Raw genomic sequence first — 25,133 nt, 5'->3', positions numbered from 1 at the left:
GCATACTTCCCTATTATTTTGGACGCAGCCAGTCTCTGGTTCAGCAACCTCTGTTTCTAGCCGATTCAACTGATATTTCCTCCAAACCGCCACCCATTGTTTTGGAGGATAATCCATCCAGCCTCTGAAGTGCTCAAGCAAGTCTAAGAAACTATTACTTATATTTGTCTCTGTATAATAATGTGACCATATATTCAAGATGAGAGGGGAGTGAATGTAAAGTTTAAGAATTTAAGGAATGGTCACTGAAAAAACCCACTTAAATATTGGAAATGTGTCTCCTGCAGTGTCTTTATATTAAGCTGGAGTAGGATAATGTATTTAACATTGAAATACTGACACACATCACCTTTAAACCCTCAATAAAGTATCTGGCAGCTTCACAGAGTGGACATCTTATCTTCAAGTATCTTCTAAAAACTTAACCGGACACACATTGAAAGACGAATACAGACACGCACATTCGCTCAGTCTCAGTCTCAGTCTCTCTCTCTCTCTCTCTCTCTCTCTCTCTCTCTCTCTCTCTCTCTCTCTCTCTCTCTCTCTCTCTCTCTCTCTCTCTCTCTCTCTCTCTCTCTCTCTCTCTCTCTCTCTCTCTCTCTCTCTCTCTCTCCTCACACACACACACACACAGCTGCTCATTATCTGCGACAGGCAGCGGTAGGATTAGCACTTGAAGTTCCATTACCTTGCCTAAGTCTACCAAAGTGAGATTTTTCTTCCTCCAATCTAGACGGTCCTTTTCCTTATCACCATGTTTTCACACTTCTCTACCTGTCCACGCAGCTATGCCTTATCTCAGCTTAAATGTGCACAAGCACAAAACCTGCTACAACATGCTTAAATGTTTCAAGCTGTTTTAAGGACCGTACAAATTCAATAAAAGACCGTTTAAAAGAAACACCATTAATCAGCTACCAATCAATCACAAATCAATCAAACCAGCTTGCCAGCGATTTGGCCCGAACACAATCACATCAGCTCAGTGAGAGACTGCCCTGCATTCTGGTTAAGACCTTGTAAAAGTGAACTCGCAGCTACTGCAGTGTGAAAGCATCAGCCTGCAGTGGATTAGCGCTTATCCGTACAATTTAAGAATGACAAACCTGAGGTAGCCAATAAGAATGAACGAATCAGTAATCGTTTAATCCAACTCTGATTTAAATTGGCTAATGAGGAAGCTTTGATCTGCTTGGCTTCTTTATGATTGGACAAAAGTGGTGCGTGGGATTGCCTAGTGTGTACTATCCTCTCTATTCAGTACTTCAGGCCCGAGGCTCTTGCTGTCCCAGTTATGACACACATTTACATGAACTGCAATGAATTACAGCATCAAAGTCGCTACATATTGAAGAGGAGCGAGCAGGAGAAAAAGTGAGTGTATGGGTAGTTAGGTGTTTGAAAGAGAGAGAGAGAGAGAGAGAGAGAGAGAGAGAGAGAGAGAGAGAGAGAGAGAGAGAGAGAGAGAGAGAGAGAGAGAGAGAGAGAGAGAGAGAGAGAGAGAGAGAGAGAGAGAGAGAGAGAGAAAAGCATGTGATTGTGAGACAAGCTAAAGGAACGACATTGGATTGCAGAGTGCGGATTACAGATGAACAGCGAAAGAGAAGGAAAGAGTGGGAAAGAAAAGAAAAAGAGATTTCCCACCCTGGGGGTCATCAAGTATACTTGATATTAAAGCTGTTATCTTTCTAGCTGCTTTAAAAAACACTTTCATTAACTAAAAAAAAAAAAATGACAGGGTCAATATCTGTCAAAAATAAATAGCTATAAAAAAATCTTGGAAATTGATTAAAATGAAGCCATGCAAAAGACTGGAATCATTCCTTCTTGAGGACCCTAAGGTCTGCAGATTAAAAATAATAAACAAACTTTGCACAGATGCCAAGTACTTCAAATATCTCTTCAAGTACACTTAGATTTAATTTGCACGCAGTGAGCAGAAAGAGAAATGCACCCAAGTCACACCTGTTTTTACAAAGTATGATTTAAAAATAATAAATAAATAAATAAAAATGCATTCTTGCATGCAGACATAAAATGAAGTGCATGTTTTCCTTTTTTTTTTTTTTGGTGGTGGTGGTGGTTGGGGTAGGGGGTAGGGGGTAGGGTGTGAGGGCTGGGGATTGAGCTGTGAAATATGTCCTTCTATCTCTTGGGAAAAAGGCTGGGAATACTCGGATACATGAAAAGGAAATTAGAGTGCAGCGCAGGCAGGTTTGCAAGAGCTGCTCTGTCACTTACTGAAGAAAATGTACTCGGTATAGCTGCTCCAGATCTTGTCGTCTCTGTACTGGTTAACAAACGCAGCTGTTCCGGTTGAGTTGCAGGCCACCATCTGGAACCCAACCTCGCTCAATCTGTCGAACGCTTGCTCAAGGTAGGTGAACTTCAGGTAGAAGCGCGATGTGTATTTCTCTGGTGGACGGTCAGGATCCCGACTTTCATTTAGAGTGTCCCCGAACACCTCCTTCGCCAAAGCGATACGCCCACAGACCATGATCCGCGCCACGCGCCTAAACTTAGCATCGGCTTGGTTATCCCTCACCATCGTGTAGGATCCCCGATAACCAATCGTAATGAACCCTGACCTCTTGTCCAGGGTGGAAGAGGAAGTTGCATAGTTGGTGGCGCTGTTTCCAGTTCGAGTCACCAACTCGCTACTCTGTGAACTTTCCTCAATGTCACTCTGGCAGCCTTCGTCGTTGAGCGAGCCTTGCTTGGCTACACGCGGGCTCAGAAGTCTCAGAAGTTCCCCCAACTGGAAGTGCTCGGCCTCACGTTGAAGACGTTCCCGCTCCGGGAAGTGTTCAGGTAGCACGAGCTGGCGGTCCCGTAGAAAGTCCAGCACGTATCGGAACAAGAAGCCATCGCGGTCGATGAAGAAGCGCCCTCTGCTGTCGCGGGGCAACTCGTGCGGGTTGCACCGTGTGAACATGGTGTGAAGGGTGGTGTCAGGTATGCTGACCAGAGTGGAGCGCTTGGTGACATACACCTGGCCGCCCACATTGAGTTCCACGACCTCCGGGTACGGACTTGACACCTCGCTGATAGGGAGTATAATTTCCTTCATGGCCATGATCCAAACACACCAAAGCGACAAGGTAATCACAAGACGAATGAAGAGAGGCGACTCTGGAAAGATCTCAAAAAGAGGCAGGCAACGAATCCATAGAGGTCCAGGGATGATGGATGTCAGTCAAGGCTTCACTGCCAAACAGCTGTTAAAGTTTGAGAAAGGACTACATCGCTGCTGGAGAATGAGAGAGGGATAGAGAGAAGAAGAGGGATATTAAGAAAAAGGGAAGAGGAGAAGAGAAGGGGATGGAGTGCTATCAAGTTTCCTCAGCTGCTGTCCCTCTGTTGATGAAGAGAGCAGTGGAGTGCGAGATGGAGACACTGGGGTGGGGGAGAGAGAGAGAGAGAGAGAGAGGGAGGAGGTGGGAAAAAGGAGGAACGCCAAACAGAGACCCACATCATTTGTCCAAGGTCTAAGGGAAGCCACAGTGACATCATCTACAGAATGAGAGAGGGAGTGGAGGTGTAACCACACAGTCCTGCCTTTTAAAGAGACAGCTGCACAATAATTTACACACTAAAAGAGCAAGAATATTAATTAATTACCATCAAAGGATATGGTATAAACCCATATAAAAAGATACAGAGAAATGCAATTTTCTTTTTTTCTTTTAGCTATGTGCATATGCTGTTGTGATGAATAATGGCCTCTCTAAATGACTATCTGGTGTAATTGAGTTGGACTCCAATGTCTGCATGTTGTGGAACAGTGAATAATGAACAGGCACACAATGTGATTGTCTCATGGGAATAAACACAGATTAGCTGTAATTCTCACATTATCTCTGCCAAACCATTAAAACGGAGGGAGAAAGAGAGAGCCAGCACTGTGTTAATCACCCAGAAGACTTTATCGCCACCTAGGGGCCATATGTATGTAATCAGTCAGGTTTGTCATTGAAAGTGAAAAAGACAATCAGTAAAACAACATCCAATTCTTTTAAAATTAAATTGGTTTTCTGAATAAACAACAGATTGCAATTCAGAGAGAGATTTTTAATGATCAATTTTTAAAGGTTACTTAATGGATTTGGTAATATTTTGTAGTAAAATCTTGATATAAATGCTGAATTTATAAACTTTTTTTGAACATAATTCAGAATTTTCCTCATTGCATTTGGTTATCACTGATTCATATATCTGTTCCTCAGATTAGTATGATTCAGACTGTCAACCAGTAAACGTAACTAGCAAATGGTAAATATTCCAAATGCTGGCGACCTCTTACCTTCACACCCCTATGCACCTGGTATTAACGTTATATTTACCTTTATTTAACCAGAAGAAAACTCGTTGAGATTAAAAATCTCTTTTCCAAGAGTGTCCTGGCCAAGACCGGCAGCAGCACAAATAACAAAGTTGCAGACATAAAAAACATATATATATATAACATACAATAACATAGATAACATATAGCATAAACATAAAACATAGAAGCAAGGATCATCCAAATAATTAATCATAACAACTACAGCCAGTATGTGTAGCCTCTATATCATTTAAAAGTAATTTAAAAGCAGCCAGTGAAACTGGTTCCTGAAGCTTTAAGACATTTTGCAGTTGATTCCATGCGCTGGGGGCCGCATACATAAACGACCCTTTTCCCATTTCAGTCCGGACATGACGGACGGACAACAACAATAAGTCCTCAGAACGAAGACAATATTGTCCTGTGCCTTTCTTTTTAATATAAACGTTGTTGTATAACAACGTTGTTGTTTCTTAGCAGAATACATTTTACACCTTCATTCCAATGTCTAATGTAATCGGATAGAGATCAGATTGCACTTATCCCCAAAAAATGCAAATCTCCATTTTACATATTAGCTGAGAGGTTCTGTTAACTGACACATTTCCATCATTTACAGAACACTGATGGATAATTCAAAACCTTCTGTTTTTTCTTGCTCAAAGAAATGAATAATGATTGGAAGTGAATAAAAAGAGAAAGACAGTTTTAAAGCACTTTCTTTGAGGAGAGAAAGGAGATTCCATTATATGAAGTTGTAACAGGCAGTTAAAATCGCAAATGCATTTTCAGCGATCCAATCACAATGCATTATGGGTGCAGTTACAACTAGCTTGTAATGTGGGGACACATAGTCATCTTCTTTTTTTATTAGTCATACAAATAATCTAAAAAAGAATCTTTCTTCACCAGTGCATGCTGGTATATCCAAATACCGACATCTATACATTATTCAACTCCTGAAACTTGAAATGTGACATTTAAGGGGATAAGACATTTATTTTTATTGGTTGGTTAGATACTCAGATTCAATGACAATTTGGAAGAAAAGTTATATTTTTAACCACAATATGGTCATTATTAAAGGGTCGAAAACACGACCAGTCAGAAGACTCTAAAGCAACTTTGGATCAAAACCCATCCAGCATGAGGTGACACTTTCTTGAAGGACAGCAGCACACAAGGCTTTTAGGAGATCTGGATGACGATAATGTCAGTGCCTTACTATTTATCACTGTCATTCTGGAAACACCGTCCCTCCTGAGGAACAATAGGCTTCCTCAAGGGATAAACTGAAAAGCAGGGCTATTGTTTCTTGGTGCTAATCACCTTGCTGAGAGCTGACAATGAGTAATTACTCTGATCCTGAGGACTGCATCCTCGGCGGTGTCTAAACACTACCTGCTGTTGATGAATGGACCAATTGGTCTGCAGTCCCATTCAGCATTTGCATGTGATTCCCATGTAAGGTGTACTTCTGACAGTGTATGGTAAGAGATTTACCTATACACAGACAAATACCCACAATCAAAACATGAAGAGGATGGTAATTGCGGCATGGTGGTGTAAATTATAATGCTGCAGCTTGCCTCTGTCTGTGTAATTGTATAGTAACCTGGAAATCACAGGTTTAAAAAAAAAAAAACCACTGGAAGAGGGGATAACGGTAGATATTACACGATTTTCCTATTTATCTCCCTCAATCTGCCTTTCAATCTTTTTTTTGTGTGTGGAAAATGCTCAGTATTTTGTTGGCTAAGACAACCATCACTTTTCATTACGACAATTCACAATATGGCAGCAATCAGGCGGATGATAAAATAGGCAAACCTCTAAAAAAATAAAATAAATGCAAGTTACACCGAGCCATCTATCTAGAGGCCAGAACATCATAGAAACTTGAGGATGTGCCCTTTTGACTTGGTTCAGTAAGCAACCATCCAAAACACCCTAGCAACCACATAGCAACATGTTTAAAAAAAAAACTCAGAACACTTTAGCAACTGCATAGTATCACCCTGGCAACCACTCACCTTTTCTTCAAGTGACTCAGTGTCGCTCCATGGCGCCGTCCATCCTCCTTTTTTTATTCCGACTCCATCAGCCCATCACAATCCACTGAGACTCCAGGGCCACACTCCCCTCCTTGATTACACTCAGATAGACACCAGCCAGACCTGCACACAGAGCTGTTCATCAGCCACTTATAGCAGCATGCATGGCTGATTTTATGGTGGATGGCACAGAAGTGACATTGACCTTCCCTCTCAAATAAACACTCATGAGGTAAAGCACCTGTGTTAACTATGCAGCACAGTACACGTGAATGACACACTCAATTTCATATTCAGCATGTAGAGCTTTATCAACCAGAGGAGGAACACCACCACCGCACATTTATATGTAGATGTGCTTGAATAATGACGCTTTCTCTTTTAAAAATGTGTTTTCTGTACTGACAGTGAAATATAATGTTCTAAAATGCATTTTTTTTTGACAGCACGACATATTTAATATGACACAGACTACAAATTCAGAATTTTAACAATTCTCATCAATCAAATGCAACCAAACACAAACATATGAAGTCACTCACAGTTAGACATGGTTACACAATATTAAATGCCAGAGCCCCTGAAGGGGAATAGTGGTGGGGGAAAAAAATATGAGATGGGAGGGAAAATAAAAAGTCAATGCTTTTGAGTTCTCTTGTTTTGCGTTCCCCAGAGAAACATTGCATTTGCTCGCAAAACATTTTCGTTCCCCTGAGAAACTTCGCATTCACTCGCAAAACGTTTTGAGCTCTTTGCGTACGAATGCAAAGTTTCTCGGCGGAACAACATTTTCTTGGGGGGAAAGCTAAACATTTGCAAGAGAAACATTTTTTCCTCCATCACATATAGTATAATAATACTAAAATAACACTCCTGCTGAATAAAAATAAAACAAATATAGCTTTTCACTCAGTCCAGTAAGCAATACCCTTCATATTCAACAATATTATTGATTTGACTGCACTGACACTATAAGATATCTGAACTTAGCTGGGCGATGACATCACTGTTTTCTGCAGAACTGCTTTATAGATAAAATGTACTAATTTAATAATTGATGATCTTTAAAACAAAACTGCATCAACACTGAACTGATTTCAGCTGAACAATGACACCATTTTCTTTTAGAGCTGCTGTACAGTAGCCTGGTTAAAACCAGACCATTCTCAGTTGTAACTGAGTTATGGTCTGGCAAAGCGTCATAGACAAATCATTTCCAGAGGGGCGTCACCAACGGACGTCGCGGATAGACCTAAACCCAATCAGAGCGATGAAGGAGATGACGTATGCAGAGCGGCGGAGAAACATCTCCGAGTGTTGTTCTTTGCTCGGTTTTTAACAAAAAGGAAACGTTTAAATCGCTTAAAACAGACGCGATAGCTGACTCGAACGAGTGATGTTCGACGGCGGCATCCATCTTTGTAATGTAGGCTACAAAATCTGCTTCAAAATCCCAGCGCTGTCGTCATCGTGTAAAGCCCACCCCAACGTTTCTAATTGGTGCCTCAATTTCGACGGATTGGAAATGGGCTTGAATGAGATCTTTGCCAGACTAACTTTCAGAGCAAATTTAAATTTGCCGGAAGTTGTCTGGGTTTTCCCAGGCTAGCTGTACAGCCGAAATTAACTGTTTGCAATCTGTATTGTATAAAGCGCTATATACAGTAAATAAAGGTGGCTTTGCATGACTAGTAACCGCCCAGACACACTAGCAACTCCATAGAAATGCCCAGGCAATCCACACCAACCTAGCATTTTGTTGAAAAGCTTTGTATGGGCAAAGATCACTCACATTTTTTCAGAAAATGCAAAAATTTGTCCTTGCGGCTCTTATAACACTAACACAATTATTCAGGACAATTTATTTTTTGAAGCAGCTCAAACAAATTGTACCAATCACTTTCAATAAAAAAAACACTGAAGAGCAAGAGAAATCTCAGGGCCTGGAGAGGTGTGTATAGAAAGCTGAACAGTGAGTGACAGCAGCAAATGACAGCACTTTACCACAGACTCGCTTTTCCCTTGTTGGTGTGAGGGGAATGAAGACAAGCCGATCAGAGAGGCCGCTGCCACCCACCCGTTTGCAGTTAAATTACGGGTTGGGGTGAGACGACTTCCTGCGGTGCTACGCCGCTGTTTCTGTAGACCAGCAGTCAACACTTCACAGTGAGATGAATGAAGAGGAAAGGTGTCGTCAGTATGATTTGTCAACTGTTTTAAAAGGTTTGAGGCAGCATGGGGGGACACTTTTTGAAAAAGGGCAGGTAGCCTACTTCAGTGCAAGCTTGCCTTAAAGGACAAGTTCAGTATTTTACACTTAAAGGTGCAAAACGCAAGTCTCTGAGTTTTTGCAGAACTACGCCCCCTCTGGCGACAAGCGAAACTGCAACCAGAGTTGTGCACGCTCATGGACCACACGCATCTTTTATTGGATATGTTTTATGTTTCATGTTGTACTATTCTTCCGAACACAATTCCTAGTTTATGAAACTGTTCACTAACAATGGTAGTAAAACCAATTCTGATTGTACATGTATCTAGCTTACGCTAAAGCATTACACATTTTACGCATCGGCATTTGTTGTCATACGTAGATTGGCCGTATCAAACATTAGAGACTGGACTATATCTTACCGTTTTATCAAGAAAAAAGCCAACTGAGGATCCCGTTTGAGACCAAGAGCAGACCGGAGATCTCTCCATTTGTTGAATGCCTTCCCGTGGTTGACTCTCGTCTTACTCCGACGCCTGTCTGACTCCAATTTGGACCTTTTGGTGGCACTAGACAAAATTGTTCTTTTCTTTACTTTATGTGTAGTTTGCGTTGGGGTTTGGAATGGACTACAAGCCGGTCTCTTTGAATCCATCTTCTACCTTTGACGCACGAGTTGTCTTCGCTGATGCGGAGAATGGCGGCGCCGGCGAATACACAAACCTGCCAGACATAGCCTGGTGAGCGTGAACCCGCATGACGTCACACACAGTCTCAAATTCAGGCCCGAATCCCTCTTATATATTTTACTGTACAGGATTATAGAGGCAATCTCAGTGTGCAGAGAAGGGCTCATTCAGCCCATCATGCAGTTCTTTAAGCATGTATAGGATAGAAAAACAGGTATTTTTAACATGAAAAGTTGCGTAATGCACCTTTAAAGCCTGTTTTAAGATCGTTTCTGATGAAATAGAACGGTTAAAGGGATGGTTCACTTTGAAATTAATTTTTGGTATGTTTTAGCTTACCTCAAGGGCATCCAAGATGTAGGTGTCTTTGTTTCCAGAGTAGTTTCAATTTTGATATTTTTAGGTCAAACCGTTCTTGTGTGTCAGTCTTATAATGCAGGTCTATGGTCACCACCTCAAAGAGCATGCACAGAGATGTCCAAATTAAACATGATTTAATGACTCGTAAATGTAAGTACACATTGATGGCCTAAGACACGAAACGAGCGGTTTGTATGAGAAAACGAACAGTATTTATATCGTTTTTACCTCTTGTAAACACAGCCAGGTCCAAGTGATCTGAGGGCGCGGGCGCTTCGGTCTGCGCAAGCGGCGGCAGTGATCTCTCGCGCGTGTACGTCACTCATTGTTTACACAGAGATTTCGGAAGTGTTACCTTTCACTGTGAAGATCTAAACATATTTAGATATACAGGAAATCGCAATGGAAGACGATTTCGATATATCAACAGACAACGTTGATTTTTTTTTTTTTTTTTTGGAAGAGATCACTTCCGGTGCTTTCCGGCGCTTGCGCAGACCCTCAGATCACTTGGACGTGGCTGTGGTTACAAGAGGTAAAAACGATATAAATACTGTTCGTTTTCTCACACGAACCGTTTGTTTCGTGTCTTAGGCCATCAATGTGTACTTACATTTACGAGTCATTAAATCATGTTTAATTTGGACTTGCATGCTCTTTGAGGTGGTGACCATAGACCTGCATTATATAACACTGACAGACAAGAACGGTTTGACCCACAGGGGTGCAAAAATCACTGCAAAAGATGCTTTCCAACAGGTTTTATCGTAGTTTTTGTCCAAGTCAAGTCATGGTGGTGGGGGAACGGATTCCGACAGCTGAATTGTTGGCCATTGGATTCTGTTCCCATGTTTCTTACACAATGAGGTTCTAATATTTATCAAATTGATGCTGGCTTGTTTGCACCAATAGCCTTGTGGACAGTGCACTGACATATAGTACCATTGTGCTTCAGGTGGCCCGAGTTTGAGTCCCGGCTAGTGTACTATTGTTGATCCCGTCCCCCACCCGTTTTATTTAGTACAGCTATGTAGGAAATCGGTGACAAGGTAGGCCTACAACGGTCAGTTCTACAGTTTAAAAGGTCAACATACAAGTGGGCGCTTTTTCAGGACTGTACACTGTAAAATCCAACAGTGATTCTAACTAACACTTTTTAGTTAACTTTACTTAATGTCAGAACTTAATTGTAAAAATCTAGTAATCTGTACTATTCACATACTATGCTTTGTTTACTCGAACCCAAGATTAATTAATTGGTTTGAGTGCAGTTTTTGAGGAAAGGGAAATCTTAATGGACTTTTCACTCGTTTCCTCCACTTCTGCAGTTACTTTTCTCTGTTTGCATTCACTCATTTCCCAAATTCATCTTGAATGTTGAATTGTCAATACAACTGAAAAATTTGAGAGAACATCACATAAGCTGACTTCATAAATTGATTTTGATTTTCCTAAAATGTTTTTAGTCACCATTATGGTGATTAGTATTCCATTTGGTTGGGCACTTTGAACTTCACTTATACTATTGTAATTCTCTTCCCATTAATGCAACAAGTTATTTGGTTTCAAAGGAAGAGAAGTAATATATATATATATATATATATAAATTAGGGCTGTCAAATGATTAATCACGATTAATCACATCCAAAATAAACGTTTTTTTTACATAATATATGTGGGTGCACTGTGTATAATTATTTTATATATATATATAAATACACACACACATGCATGTGTATTTAAGAAAAAAATATTATTTATATATAAAATATTTATATTTATATATAATATAAATTATATCTAAATCTATATACATGAAAATATTTCTTAAATATATACAAGCATGTGTGTGTATTTATATATATAAAATAATTATACACAGTGCACCCACATATATTATGTAAAAAAAACTTTTATTTTGGATGTGATTAATCACTATTAATCATTTGACAGCCCTAATATAAATACTTATTAGGCTATTATATATGTATATGTATTTTTATGTATGAATGAAAAAATGATGTATAACATAACGATATTACATGTCAATTAATAATATTTTTATAATTTTGTTGCTAACACTTATGTCCTAAACACCTTGTGAAACTTTTAATTGGGTTTATATATTATAATATAATATAGTACCTCTATATTTGTGACAATCTTGCAATTGATCATACTAACTTGAGTCACACAGACTTCAACATTCAGCATGCAAAACACAACAATGATACAATTATATTTCATTTAAAGTAAATTATCAAGTACTCTCTACAGTTCTTTTTAGAACTCTTGTGTAAGTGAACTATACCAAATAAGCATGTGTCAGTACCACATACTATTCCTATTTCACTTTTCTTTTTTTCTTTTTTTATGTAATCCGTTTGCATGCTTTTTTTTTAAAGTAGGCCTAAGTCCAACTAATTAGATTTTACAGTGTAGGGAATTAACTTGTGAACAAATAAATAGTGAAGATATTTTTTGTCTTAATGTAATTAAAGCCCGACCTTAGCCCTAAAGACTTTTAAAGTATTAAACCAAATTAAAATCTCTCTATTTCAAAATGAACATCATGATGTCAAACAATGTTTACATTGAGAAGCATTAAAGCAACACTAAAGAAGATTTTTTATCTTAAAATAAAGTTTCCAAAATCGTTTCAGCGGTTCATCAAGTAATAGCAGGGTGAAAGGCACTTCTGCCTTCGCTTTGCGGTCCTAATCTGCTATAACCATGGCTATAACCGGCTATAACCCATAACCACACTATGTAAGTTTGCCAGAACGGGGCGCGTTTCTGTAGTTTGAATGAGACATAAGAAAACTACACATTTGACTTGCTTTACGTCAAGCGTTATAATAGTCATTAGTTAGTTTTTCTTTGTTTCTGAAGTCGCAATACATCATACTTTCGTGAAATCATGAAACATACTCTACCTTGTCTGTGGACATCGTTCATTCCAAAGCCGGTGCTGGATAAACAACGAGCGTGCATGCGTGCGACACCTTATACTGTTAATGGTGCGACAGTAGGCTGCGTTAGGTTCAATTATTTACGACAGCGGTAATGGACAATTCCGCCTCCAACCTGTAGGGCGACCGACCGCAGAGGAAAAGTTCTTTGGGTACTGTGTACTAGTGCCCACAAGATGGCGCTGTTTCTCAGTCGTCAGCTGACTTGAGTTGGAGGTGAGAATATTGTTGACTACACAGGTAAGGTGTCTAATTTTCAAGTCTAGAATATGCTGTTGGCCTTTAATTGTTTGATGTTTATGCAAGAATAATTATATATAAAATGCATGTGAAGTAGAATATCATTAAAAGGAGAGAGTGGAGAAAATGCTGCATCATCCCTCCTCCTGCTACTGCTTGCACACATGCATCCTCAGTGAGTCTTTTCCAGATTATAAAAAAAAAAAAAAAAAAAAAAACACTTCTGCCAGAAATGGAGAGGACGTTACGGAATGACGGGACATTTCCATTCACTGACTCTGAGAGAGACCTCTACATAAGACCTGCCTCCTCTAAATAAACCTGTAAAAACGGGCAGATACGGCAGTTCCAGCTCACCCTCTGCATCCCGCCAGCTCTCCTTCTCTCTCTCTCTCTCTCTCTGCAGACAGCAACAGCGTCCTGTGATTTACCCTGATGCTTTAAACTTCCAGTGACTGATCAAACTGGGATACGATCTGATCTGAGCCCACAACCACTTGACTTATCAGGAAACCTGTGCAAGTGTCTGTCTCCTGGATTCAGGTAAGTGGAGCATGGGCACTATAAGATTGTTTTATTTAAATGCATGTCGTTTATTTGTTTTATATCTTTGGTGGACACTATAAACAATTTTAAAAAAGAAAATAAAGGTATTGGCATCTATTCTATGAAGAACCTTTAATATAGAATCTTTCCATTGCACAAAAGTTTCTTTATAATGGAAAACGATTCTTTAGATTCTTCAAATATTCTTCACACTAAGATGAATGACTTTATAAATGAGTGTTGTGATCTTAATCACGACTCTGTTATTGAATAATTAAAGTGATATTCAACTATGTTGAGGAATATATCCAACTGGTGTTCAGATGTAATTCATGTAAATCCAACAAAGTTTGGAAATTGCTAACTAGTATGCTCTGTCATTCGTGTGCACATGTACAGTTGCGTATTTTAATTTTATAAGCGTGCAGTCTTAGTTAAGTTACTCTAATAAAGTAATTAATCACTACTAATTTCATCTTCAACAGTGTAATTGGATTACTGTACTATATACTCTCTCTAGAAAGTATTGAATTATACTCATTACTAATTACTTTCGAAATCCCATATCAACATTGACAAGTTGAACAATACAAGGATAGAGATGAAGCTGCTTTTTAAATTCTTTCAAATAAATAATATAAAAATGCATAAATGATTCTTGAACTGACTATTATTTAGAGTGAGAATGTTAGGCTATACATTTTATCATTAGATGTTACATTTTGACATTAAATTGTTTTATATATAATTGTGCAATACAGTATTTAATGCAATTACGCAAGTAAGAAAATTACAGAAAAATTCATTAATTCCTTACTTTTTCAAGGGAAGGGAAAAGAAAAGTAAATTACAGTAATTAATTTCTTAGTAATGAATTACACCCAACACTGTGTACACGTAAAAATAACATTATAACTTTAAACATGAGTGATATTTGGAGAATTCTCAACCTGATGATATTTTAAATTGAATAGTATTTCAGCCCTGCCCTGTTTCATGGAAACAGGAAAAACTAAAGCTTTAAGTGAGTTTTCCTTTATTTTAGGATCATTTCATGCACACCTTGCAAATTAATGTATATACTGTATATCACTCTCTCTTTTAGTTTCTCTTACTCTCTTCATCTCTCACATGCTCAAGCCATGCTGAGAGGTGAATTGTGGGATTCGGTGATTGCCATGGTGCTATGGGCCGCCTGGCTGCCCTCCTGTCTCAGCCAGACCCCCTCTCCATCTCATGATGGGAAAATGAAGTTTCGTCTGGCCGGATACCCTCGCAAACACAATGAAGGGAGAGTGGAAGTGTTTTACAGTGGAGAGTGGGGAACTATCTGCGATGATGACTTCACCTTGGCCAACGCTCATGTTCTGTGTCGTCATCTAGGGTTCGTGGAGGCACTAAGCTGGTCGCACAGTGCCAAGTATGGACCGGGCAATGGTGAGATAAAAGTAAACCTTATTAGCAAAATGACATTTCTATTGTAGTTTGTCGATTTCCTGCTTAGTTATTTTCTCATATCTGAAAACCAGATTCTGAAACCCCTGTTGTAAGCTTACCTAGCTGGTAAAGATCCATGTCCCTGCAGGTAAAATCTGGCTTGATAATGTCATGTGTGGAGGAACGGAAAACAGCATAGAGAAATGTGTGTCCCGAGGCTGGGGGAACAGCGACTGCACGCACCAAGAGGACGCAGGGGTTGTCTGTAAAGACGAGAGACTTCCGGGCTTTGCAGAATCCAACATCATTGAGGTAAAAGATCACTTCCATCAAATGCCATGCCACTGATGCTGGCAAACAGAGAAAAATAGCAATTTGAGAGCTGCATGATTAAATATTTATAGGCCAACCCGGATGTTTGCATCAGTCTAGTTCCCTCAACAAAAATGCATTAGGATTTTTGGATTGGCTTTTCTATTACTGCAGAAAATAAGCTTTGTGACCAACAACAGTTTATGATTCTTACAAGTTATGTTCATCATTATTGTCTTCACTATGAACACAACTTTTATATTGTATTCTAAATACAATGGCTAGAAGTTAATGACACCATGGTCTCATGACTTTAACATCACCACCGTTAAAGGGATAGTCCACCCAAAAATGAAAAAAAAAAAAACTGTCATCATTTACTCACCCAAACATGTATGAATTTCTTTCTTCTGCTGAACACAAAAGAAGATATTTTTTAAGAATACGGGTAACCAAACAGTTGATGGCCCCCATTGACTTCCATAGTATATTTTTCCCCCCATACTGCGGAAGTCAATAGGGGCCAACAACTCTTTCAGTCTTTGTTTAAAAAGCATTTTTCCTGAAAGTTTGAGTTGGAATAGTTTGCAAGAGTGTGATTATAAACACAATACGGCTGTGAAAGCGGACGAGTGCGTATATGAGTTTACATGTTTAGCCGATGACTTGTAATGTCCCCTACAAACTCTGTAGTCTCATTTAGACCCTTATTAGCAACCGCCTTTTTCAAGACAAGTAAAAGTAAAAAAATCACAAGGGGTATTACTGATGCATTTTGTAATAGAATAAAACATGAATATGAGAATATATTGAGCTTGTGTTCACCACAGACCTTATTTCAGCCATTTAACCAAAAACCCATTTTTTTTTATTATTTTTAAATTTGAGACAATGGTTCAGGAAGTGTTAAAATGCTAACTCGTTTTTTTTTAGTATTGTTTTCCTGGACAAATATGTTTATTTTTCTTACCCTACAGGCAGATGTTATTTTATTTTTTTAAGCATAAACTCATTTTTCAGAAAACAAGACTTAAAATCTTAAGTCATTTTGGTTCTCCGATAAATGTATCTTAAGAATGTTTATATATTTGTACTGGAAAACAAGTTGCAGTGATATAGAAGAGCATAAATGTGAAAATGCTCACTGAGATGGTGCAGGAGCAACGCTTATATCAAAGATTCAGCATATTGCCCTCTTCTTGATTAGTTGTCAATCATTTGGAGAAAATCTGATTATTTTTCATACATTTTCCCCCAAATTTCTTAGCATTTTTAATGCATCACCTCAAATTGTGTGGCATGTGTGACTGTTTACTTTTCAAAGCAATCCGATATGAGTTATTGTGACCTGGAGCCATAAGCAACCACCTTGCACCACCCAGAGCACCCTAGCAACTTGCTGTCATGTTTGCAGACTGCTTTTATCTCTTCACTTTTCCATCTCTCTCTCCATTTGACATTTGACTTTTCCCGCCTGTTCTCTCTCCTTCCTCCGCATAATGAGTGTCCACAGTCAGAGACACTCTGCTCCCGACTCAAAGTATTTACTCAGTTGTAAATTCATCTCTGATGATCTCCCTGGAACCACACCAGAGAAAGAGAGACAGATGTAGAGAAACCAGAGCTTGGAGAATTAGCGACAGAAAAGCAGGAGAGAAGAAAAGAGAAGGAAGAGTTGAGGGCAGGCAGAAGTGCCGTTGCTCAGTGGGCTATATGTGCCAGGTTTCTCCGTGTACTTGTCCGGAAGGCTGAAAGAACACTGAGAACACGAGTGGGTGTCAGACGAGCCACTGGAAACCTCTGCTGTTTGTGCTTCACCACACACAATCAGATGTGTCCGAGTTTACTGGAATGTTGCAAATTACTGATTTCACATCCAAATCTACAAATGTTTTCCAAAACACAGATTGAAAAGAAGAATGTTCTTCCCAAAGAACAAAGAACTTCCCAAAGTAATTATAATGTGCTCACTATTTGTTTCATAGAAATGCAAGCTTGCTTGAAACTGAATGTGATTTGTTTTGTTTTCTGCTGTTTTGAAATGTCAGTTATCTAATATAGTGTAGACTTATGACATAACTACACACATTGGGTTTTTGAGTTTTATGCATAGAAATAATATTTTTTTATACTGTACAAACTTTACATTGTATCCCCTAACTCTAAACCTAACCCTTAAAACATTACGCGTTTTTACATTTCAAAAACAAACAAACAAACAATAAGTATGATTTATGAACTTTTTTTCCTAATGGGGACTGAAATTTTGGCCGAAACTCTGTTAAACTTCCACAATGCATTGCACGAGAAAGCCAACTGGTATAGATGTGGTTTGCTGCTACTTTGCCGTGCTGTTTAGCCTTAGCTTAAAGGGTTAGTTCACCCCAAAAATTAAAATTCTGTCAGTCACCCTCATGTTGTTCCAACCCCGTAAGACTTTCGTCCATCTTCGGAACACTAATTATGATATTTTTGATTAAATCTGAGAGTCTGAGTGACTACAGTGGCTCAATCTTAAGTTTATCAAGCGACAAGAATACTTTTTCTGCACAAAAAACAAACAAAAATAACGACTTTATTCAACTATTCATTTCCTTCTCTGTGGGCCTCGAGATTTCACGTAGTGAAACTACGCAAAGCTTCTGTGTTGTACGTCACACGTAGGCTCACTATTGGCCGACGCTGGTCATGTGTGTGATGCGTGTGACGGACAACCTAGAAGCTTTGCGCAGTTCCACTACGTGAAATCTCGAGGCCCACAGAGAAGGAAATGAATAGTTGAATAAATTCGTTATTTTTGTTTGTTTTTTGCGCCGGAAAAGTATTCTCGTCGCTTGATAAACTTAAGATTGAGCCACTGTAGTCACTCGGACTATTTTAACGATGTCTTTCATAACTTTTGGGCCGGCCATTTTCGATCCCTTAAGAAGCCTATGGAGGAGTGATCCAGCTCTCAGATTTAATAAAAAAATATCTTAATTTGTGTTCCGAAGATGAACGAAAGTCTTACGGGGTTGGAACGACATGAGGGTGAGTAATTACTGACAGAATTTTCATTTTTGGGTGAACTAATCCTTTAAGAATCAGACCCAATGTCCAAATTCAGATTTTAGTTGATTGTCTCATGGCAAGGTGCTCAGCAGACTTTGTGGACTGTGCTGGCCAGACATTTGGAAGTGCTTGTGTAAATGGTGGAGAGAGTTTGTGTTCTAGCCAATGCTCAATGAAGGTGTGGTTTGGCTGCTTACCAGTGATCCAAAACCCTCATGTGAGATGACTCGTGTCCAGCATGAGCCAAACAGACGGACTCGTTTACTTAAAACTCTGCATGAAATTTAATTTGGAGATTTTAGCTGACTAGTTAAACAAATATAAGGCTTATATCTATCAGAAAGACGAACTGGACTTCATTGCATCTTCACCACAGACATGCACATACTTGAAAAAACACAGTATAAAACTGGTCTTGAAACCAGTATATACCCTATATCACATTTACCTCTCCTGATGTAGAGTTGCATTTGTTTTAGATGCAGGTGGATAAAAACCGTATGGAGAAGATTCGTCTGCGTCCCCTCTCAGGTGCCCATGCCGGCCGTATGCCTGTGACGGAGGGAGTGATAGAGGTGAAGTTTAAGGACGGATGGGGTCACATCTGCAACACTGGCTGGACCACCAAGAACTCTCGAGTGGTGTGTGGCATGATGGGATTCCCTTCCCAGAGAACTACGGCCAAGAAGCCAAGCAGGTAATGAGCATGTTTCAAGGATCAGAATATTAAAAAAACAGTATTTATCAAATGTTCGATTGAGCACCTTAAAGGAGAACTCCGGCGCAAAATGAACCTTTTGTCTAATAAAACATTGGTACCTAGTCAACCGTTCTCTGAGATTTGTTTTCATGATAATCGAATGTAAAGAGTTTTATCTCTAAAAACTGTTTAGCGTATAACGCTAGTAATGGGGGCATTTAATAAGTAAAAAGAAATCGCTAGTTAATACCACTAACAAGACTCAAAATAGCCCCACACTAACACGGTAACATAATGAGGGTCCCTACATGCAAAACGAAGCATTGAGAACTTTGTAAGTGTACAGACCGTTTAATAAGAAGATATTTTATGAAGACAGTCCACTTCGTGTATACAGACAGGAGCCATCTTTTATCATCTTTTAGAGATAAAACTCTTTACATTCGATTATCATGAAAACAAATCTGAGAGAACGGTTGACTAGGTACCAATGTTTTATTAGACAAAAGGTTCATTTTGCGCCGGAGTTCTCCTTTAAGGTGCTCAATATGATTAGTACAAAATGTAGTCTTTTAGTGAATTAACAACTATTGTCTATCAAATGGCAAACTTCCATGAAATTATTTTGAGATGGTATTTCACACACACATCTTACGCATAGTGGCCACAAAATGCATTTGGACACATAAGCTGCACTTAGAGCACCACTTAATTAGAAAAGAAAATATATAAAATATAAAATTCTCCAAAGCTGCTCACCAAGCTTACAATGAAATTAGAAATCATAAATGTAGTTTCTTATGCTCGAATAGTGTTCAAAAAGCGTAGTTTTTTTGCAAGGCGTGACTTATTCCGCCATATTGCGTTGCACTTTCTCCAATTCATAAGTAAAATGAGTGCACTTTGTTTGTATATCTAAAGTCTTTGTTTTTTTAGTGGACGTATGATGTCAGTTCTCCTTAAGCTCACACAGGTGTTCTAGCAGACTAACCACAGATGTCGTTTGTCACTTTACGGAACATGATCAACTAATGTTTAACATCTACTAAGTGGCACAACACTCGATGGCTGCATCTGAAATAGCATACTCTCTTGAGTAACTTAGGTACTTATTTTGAATAAGCAATTTTAGCGCAACCACTAAAAAAGTACATTAGTTACTCCACATCAGCAACATAAATTCATCAACTAACCATTTCAGAAATGCCTGTTGTATTCTACATGTTGTTACTTCTTTTTTGAGTCTCTCCATCATTGTCCGACTGCAGTTTAAACATAAAAAGGCAGAACAGTTTCTGACATTTTAGTGCTTGTTTCCCTGAGGTAATCAGAGCTGCTAACACACAACCTCTTGAAGCTCCGCCCTCTGTGCCGGGAGCAGCAGCTCATTTGCATTTAAAGGGACACACACGAAACGACGTGTTTTGAGCAAAAACTTCACATACACACTCTGGAGACATCAGAGACTTATTTTACAACTTGTAAAAAGGGGCATCATAACACCCCTTTAATGTGTGAAGTATTAATGTAATCAAGATTCAAGAATAATATAAGAATAATAAGATAATCAAGAAGGCACACTTCAAAATCTCATCAGAAGTAGTAGGTACTTGTTTTTGCCTACTCTTTAATGAGTACTGTGAATTCAGACACTTTTTTGTCACATATTGTTTTTGGCCTACTAGCTATGTAGTATAGGGAAGTATGCGATATCAGATGCAGCCGCCTTAACTTAAAAGCTATATTTTTATTGAAAAGTGTGCTTATTCTTTATTTATTAAATACAACTTATTTTTTAATACACTTATATTTTATTATACTTATACTGCTAGAGATTTGTTATATAATGTGGTGGTAGACTTGTAGTCGAGACCGCCTAAACCGAGACCAAGACACTACCAAGACCAGATGGTATCGAGACCAAGACAAGACCAAGACCAAGACCAAGACAGACCAAGTCGAGACCAAGACCAAGTCGAGACTAAGACCGAGACCAAATCGAGACCGGAGGGGAAAAAAACATTAGTGTTGAAGCTAAGCAATAACTTGTCAAATGTTGTTTCGCATTTGCCTGCCTATCTCTGCTGATTTCGAAGTCTCCAAATGAATCCATTCTGCAACTTTTAAATACATAATTATATTTTTAAAAACGAAATTATAGGCTTAAGTAAGAGCAGGATCCGAAAGTTGGTCGTTTTTGTCGCTATGGTTACACACACACACACACACACACACACACCGTTGGCGGTGCGCTCAAAGTCATCTGTCAGTTGTGCAGTTACCCAAAATCTCCTGAATGAAGGTAAAACCCATCTGTTGCATATAAAAAGGACGCTGGACAAGAGGTTAATGCACACAACTCACTTTACTTTTTGAAAAACCGGAACTCTCATTTCAGACCAAAACAGCTGCATACTCAACACATGCATCAAGGCGTTACCAAACGAACACAGATTAATTTGTCCTGAACGGACATAACATTTTCCCCTCTCTGGGGGGTTCAAATATGAAAGGTAGAAACATAGTCCCTCAGGTAATCAGGGCGTGCCCTCGCGCGCACTGGCCGTGGAGGACACACAGCTGAAGATGAGGTGAACAGTGGTGTGGAGGCTGGAGACAGGGGAAGCGGCGATGGTGATGGGGGTACTGGGTGTGACAACGAGGGTGTATCTTCAGGCTGTGCGGCTGATTGAGGTAAGAAGTCCTCCTGCTCTGCTCTGGGTGGCATTATGTCCCCGCTGTTCTGAGTTGAGGTTGCAGGAGGTGCTGGCACCTTCTGAAGGCAGCTGGCGTGCCAGCGGGTGCCATCACCTAGGAGGTATGTGGCTGGTCCCAGTCGGCGGAATACTTGCTGTGGATTGGACCAAAATGATGCCATCTTGTTCTCCCTGTGCGGTCGGCGAGCTCTCACCCAGTCTGCCACAGTGATATCTGGTATCCTAACCCTCTTTTTCCTGTCAAACCACTGTTTCATCCGCTTCTGACGGCGGGTGACTGAAGCTTTGACTGGTGTGAGTGTGTTTTGGACTGCAGTGGGGCGGAGCCTGTCCAGTGGTAGGTGTAACTCCCTACCCAGCATGAGTGAGGCTGGGGAAACCTCTGTGGTTGAATGCTTGGTAGCACGGTAGTGTAGCAGTGTTAGACGTATGGCTGGTTTAAAGGAACAGCCCTGAGCCTGATGTGCTCTGATGCCATTTTTTAGTGATTGATGGAAGCGCTCCACCCCGCCGTTTGCCTGTGGGTGATACAGGGCTGTGCGGATGTGTCGAATGCCCCTGTTCTCCAGGTATGAAGTAAACTCCAAAGATACAAACTGTGGACCATTGTCGGTGGTAATGGTCTGTGGAAGGCCCCAGCGGGAAAAGAGGGACTCCAGAAAGTCCACAATGACCTGGGAAGTGACAGAGCCGGTAGTGGTCAGCTCAGGCCATTTGGAGTGTAAGTCATACACTACGACCAAGAACCGCTGATAGTGGGGGGCACCGTGGATCTCGCCGCATATGTCTAATTGCAGATGCTCCCATGGCTTTGAGGGCCAGGCCAGAGGTTGCAGGGGTGGTGGGGGTCGGCGGCCGGTTTTTCCACTCACGAGGCATGCTGGGCATTCTTTAACGAGAGCCTCAATGTCTTTGTCTATGCCTGGCCACCACACCAGGTCGCGGCATCTCTGTTTAAGCTTTACTATGCCCAGGTGGCCCTCGTGTGCCATGGCCAGCACGCGGGCGCGAAGAGCCCGTGGAATCACAGTGCAAAGCCCACGTGCCACACATGTCTCATTCCAACAAGAGAGCTCCTGCTTGACCCGAGAAAAGGCCAACAGCTCCTCTGGTAGTTCTCTTGGCCATCCCTGACGAATGTAGGTGCAGAGCTGGGAGATGACTGGATCCTGTTCTGAGGCTGCCTTCAGTTCCTCTAGAGTGACCGTGGACTCGAGCGGAGTGTGTAGCATGTGAATAATCTCACTTTCGATGTGGTTGACGCTGGTGGGTGGGGCCTGGGTAGGAACTGACCGAGAGAGAAGGTCTGCAACGACATTATCCCGGCCCGGGGTAAACTGAAGAGTGTAGTTGTATTGGCGGAGGCGGTCATACCAACGATGCAGTCTCAGCGGCTTGTGGCCGGTGCCTGTAGAGGAGAGCAGAGCTGTCAATGCCTGGTGGTCTGTTCTCAGCGTAAACTGGCGGCCATAAAGGTAGAGGTGCCATCTCTCGCAAGCCCACATGCAAGCGAGTGCCTCCCGCTCCCCAACTGAGTATCTTTGTTCGGTTTGGTTCAGAGCACGGGAGGCAAATGCCACAGGCCTCTCCACGCCATTCTGTACTTGTGATAATACGGCACCTATCGCCATGGCCGAGGCGTCACAGGTGACCAGGGTGTGACTAGATATGTCAAAATGCGCCAACACTGGAGGTGAGGTAAGTTGAGCTTTTAGAGTTTGCACTGCCTTGGTGCATTCTAGAGACCAGACCCACGGCTCATCTCTCCGAAGCAGCTGGCGCAATGGGGCTGTTATGGCTGAATACTGGGGCATGAACTTCATGTAGTAGCCCGTCATGCCCAGAAATGAAGCGAGCTGGGAAGCCGAGGTTGGTTTGGGAACGGAGAGGATGGCCTCCACATTAGACTGAAGGGGAGAGATGCCCTCAGTGGAAAGTCGGAAGCCTACATATTCAATGGCCGGCACCGCAAAAACACATTTGCTGCCATTGAGGGTTAAACTGTGCTTGGCTAGGGCTTCGAACACACTTTGCAGCCGACTGTCATGGATAGCAGTAGTAGCACCATGTACCACCACATCATCAAGGTAAATAACCACACCTGGTATACCAGCCAGCACTGAGGTCATGACCTTTTGAAAGCAGGAGGGGGCGGAGCTAAGGCCAAATGGCATCCTCTTGTAGCGGAAAACACCGAGGTGTGTAACGAAGGCCGTAAGGTTTCTGCTTTCAGGGTGGAGGGGCACCTGGAGATAGCCCTCTCTAAGATCCAGTTTTGAAAAGACAGTGGAGCCGTGAAATTGTGCCGTGAGCTCCTCAGACGTGGGCAACGGGTATCTGTCTGGGATGACTGCTTTGTTTACTGCACGGAGGTCCACACAGATGCGCAGAGCCCCTGTTTTCTTTCTAACCACAACCAAATTCGAAATCCATTGTGAAGCATCAACCGGCTCAATGATACCGGCATCCAGCAGCCGCTGCAGCTCAACGGACACTCCATCCCTCAGGGCCAGTGGAATACGGCGAAGTGGCTGGACGACTGGAGTCACAGAGGAGTCAATAAGGGGTTGATGCGCGAAGGCAGACAGACAGCCCATCCCTTCAAACAGTGATGACCACTTCTGATGCGGTCCGGCAGCGACAGTCATGATGGCAGCCCCCCCTGTGTCAATGAGTGAAAATCCCAATGCCATGAACAGATCCAGCCCCATTAAATTCGCCCCTCGTCGGGCCACATTGAAAACAAAGGAGGGCAAGACCCTAGTGCCATAGCTAACAGTCACTGTGATGGACCCCAACAGGTCAATTTGTGAGTCCCCATACCCGTGTAGGACAGCAGTGGGCGTAGACAGTGGACAGAAATGGAAGAACTTATGGTATGTACTGGCATTCAGGATGGAGACACTTGCGCCTGTGTCTAACAGCAGGGGAATACACACTGTGTTAATTCAGCTGCACTTTCAATTTGGAATGCAATGGCAACAGCCCTAGCTAGTGTCAAATCATCTGATTCGAGTAGTAACGTCTCCCTGATTTTAGACTGTGTAGTGTGCTCAATCAGCTGATCTCGTATCATCTCGTCCGTCAACGCGCCAAATTTGCAATGGCTGGCTAAACCTTTCAAGTTGGAGACGTATTGATGGACAGACTCACCCGGGAGTTGATGTCGTTGTCTAAACAGAAACCGTCTCAATAAAGCACTCTGTGGGGCAGCAAACTGATCTTTTAAAAGTTTAACTGTCTCTGCATAGTCTGTATCTGTCCCGTTGCCGATTAACGTCTCCAGTACACGTTGTCCCTCGACTCCTAAACAGTGCCTCAGCAAAGCTGTTTTCCGAACTGCACTCACGTCGGCTAGTCCCGTAGCTTGAAGGTACGTTTCAAAAGACTGATGCCAGCGATTCCACGGTATTGTGGGCTCACCGGGAAGTGCGAGGAAAGGAGGTGGAGGAGGAAGTGAAAATTCAGCCATCCTCGTCGCCAAATGTTGCATATAAAAAGGACGCTGGACAAGAGGTT

At 41.1% G+C, this 25,133-nt stretch overlaps 2 protein-coding genes across 7 annotated transcripts in view; one reads left to right on the top strand and one right to left on the bottom strand.

The window, feature by feature from the left end:
* kctd8 (potassium channel tetramerization domain containing 8) overlaps positions 1 to 6,612 on the bottom strand; it is a 37,198-nt gene extending 30,586 nt beyond the window's left edge. Inside the window, exon 1 of one of the 3 annotated variants that reach the window (XR_008807061.1) lies at positions 6,358 to 6,612. Coding sequence is in view for 1 of the 3 variants with exons in the window: in XM_056250167.1 (XP_056106142.1) it covers positions 2,242 to 3,076 (835 nt within the window). In the remaining 2 variants the exon portion in view is untranslated. Of the gene's footprint in view, positions 1 to 2,241; positions 3,219 to 6,357 lie in introns of those variants that run through there. The other 2 variants (XR_008807062.1, XM_056250167.1) reach the window with 2 other exon arrangements.
* A 6,615-nt stretch (positions 6,613 to 13,227) lies between these two features.
* The window catches only part of loxl3a (lysyl oxidase-like 3a), a 29,901-nt gene continuing 17,995 nt past the window's right edge, over positions 13,228 to 25,133 (top strand). For 3 of the 4 annotated variants that reach the window (XM_056250165.1, XM_056250163.1, XM_056250166.1), the window contains exons 1-4: positions 13,228 to 13,394; positions 14,503 to 14,834; positions 14,983 to 15,146; positions 18,677 to 18,894. In XM_056250165.1, coding sequence (XP_056106140.1) covers positions 14,540 to 14,834; positions 14,983 to 15,146; positions 18,677 to 18,894 — 677 coding nt within the window. In that variant the 5' untranslated portion in view covers positions 13,228 to 13,394; positions 14,503 to 14,539. The remainder of the gene's footprint in view (positions 13,395 to 14,502; positions 14,835 to 14,982; positions 15,147 to 18,676; positions 18,895 to 25,133) is intronic. The other variant, XM_056250164.1, reaches the window with a different exon arrangement.

This window comes from Rhinichthys klamathensis, unplaced genomic scaffold (genome assembly GCF_029890125.1).
Source record: "Rhinichthys klamathensis goyatoka isolate OS25496 unplaced genomic scaffold, OSU_Roscu_1.1 h1tg000068l_1, whole genome shotgun sequence".
Lineage (NCBI taxonomy): Eukaryota > Metazoa > Chordata > Actinopteri > Cypriniformes > Leuciscidae > Rhinichthys > Rhinichthys klamathensis.
This window is presented reverse-complemented; position numbering and strand designations above follow the sequence as displayed.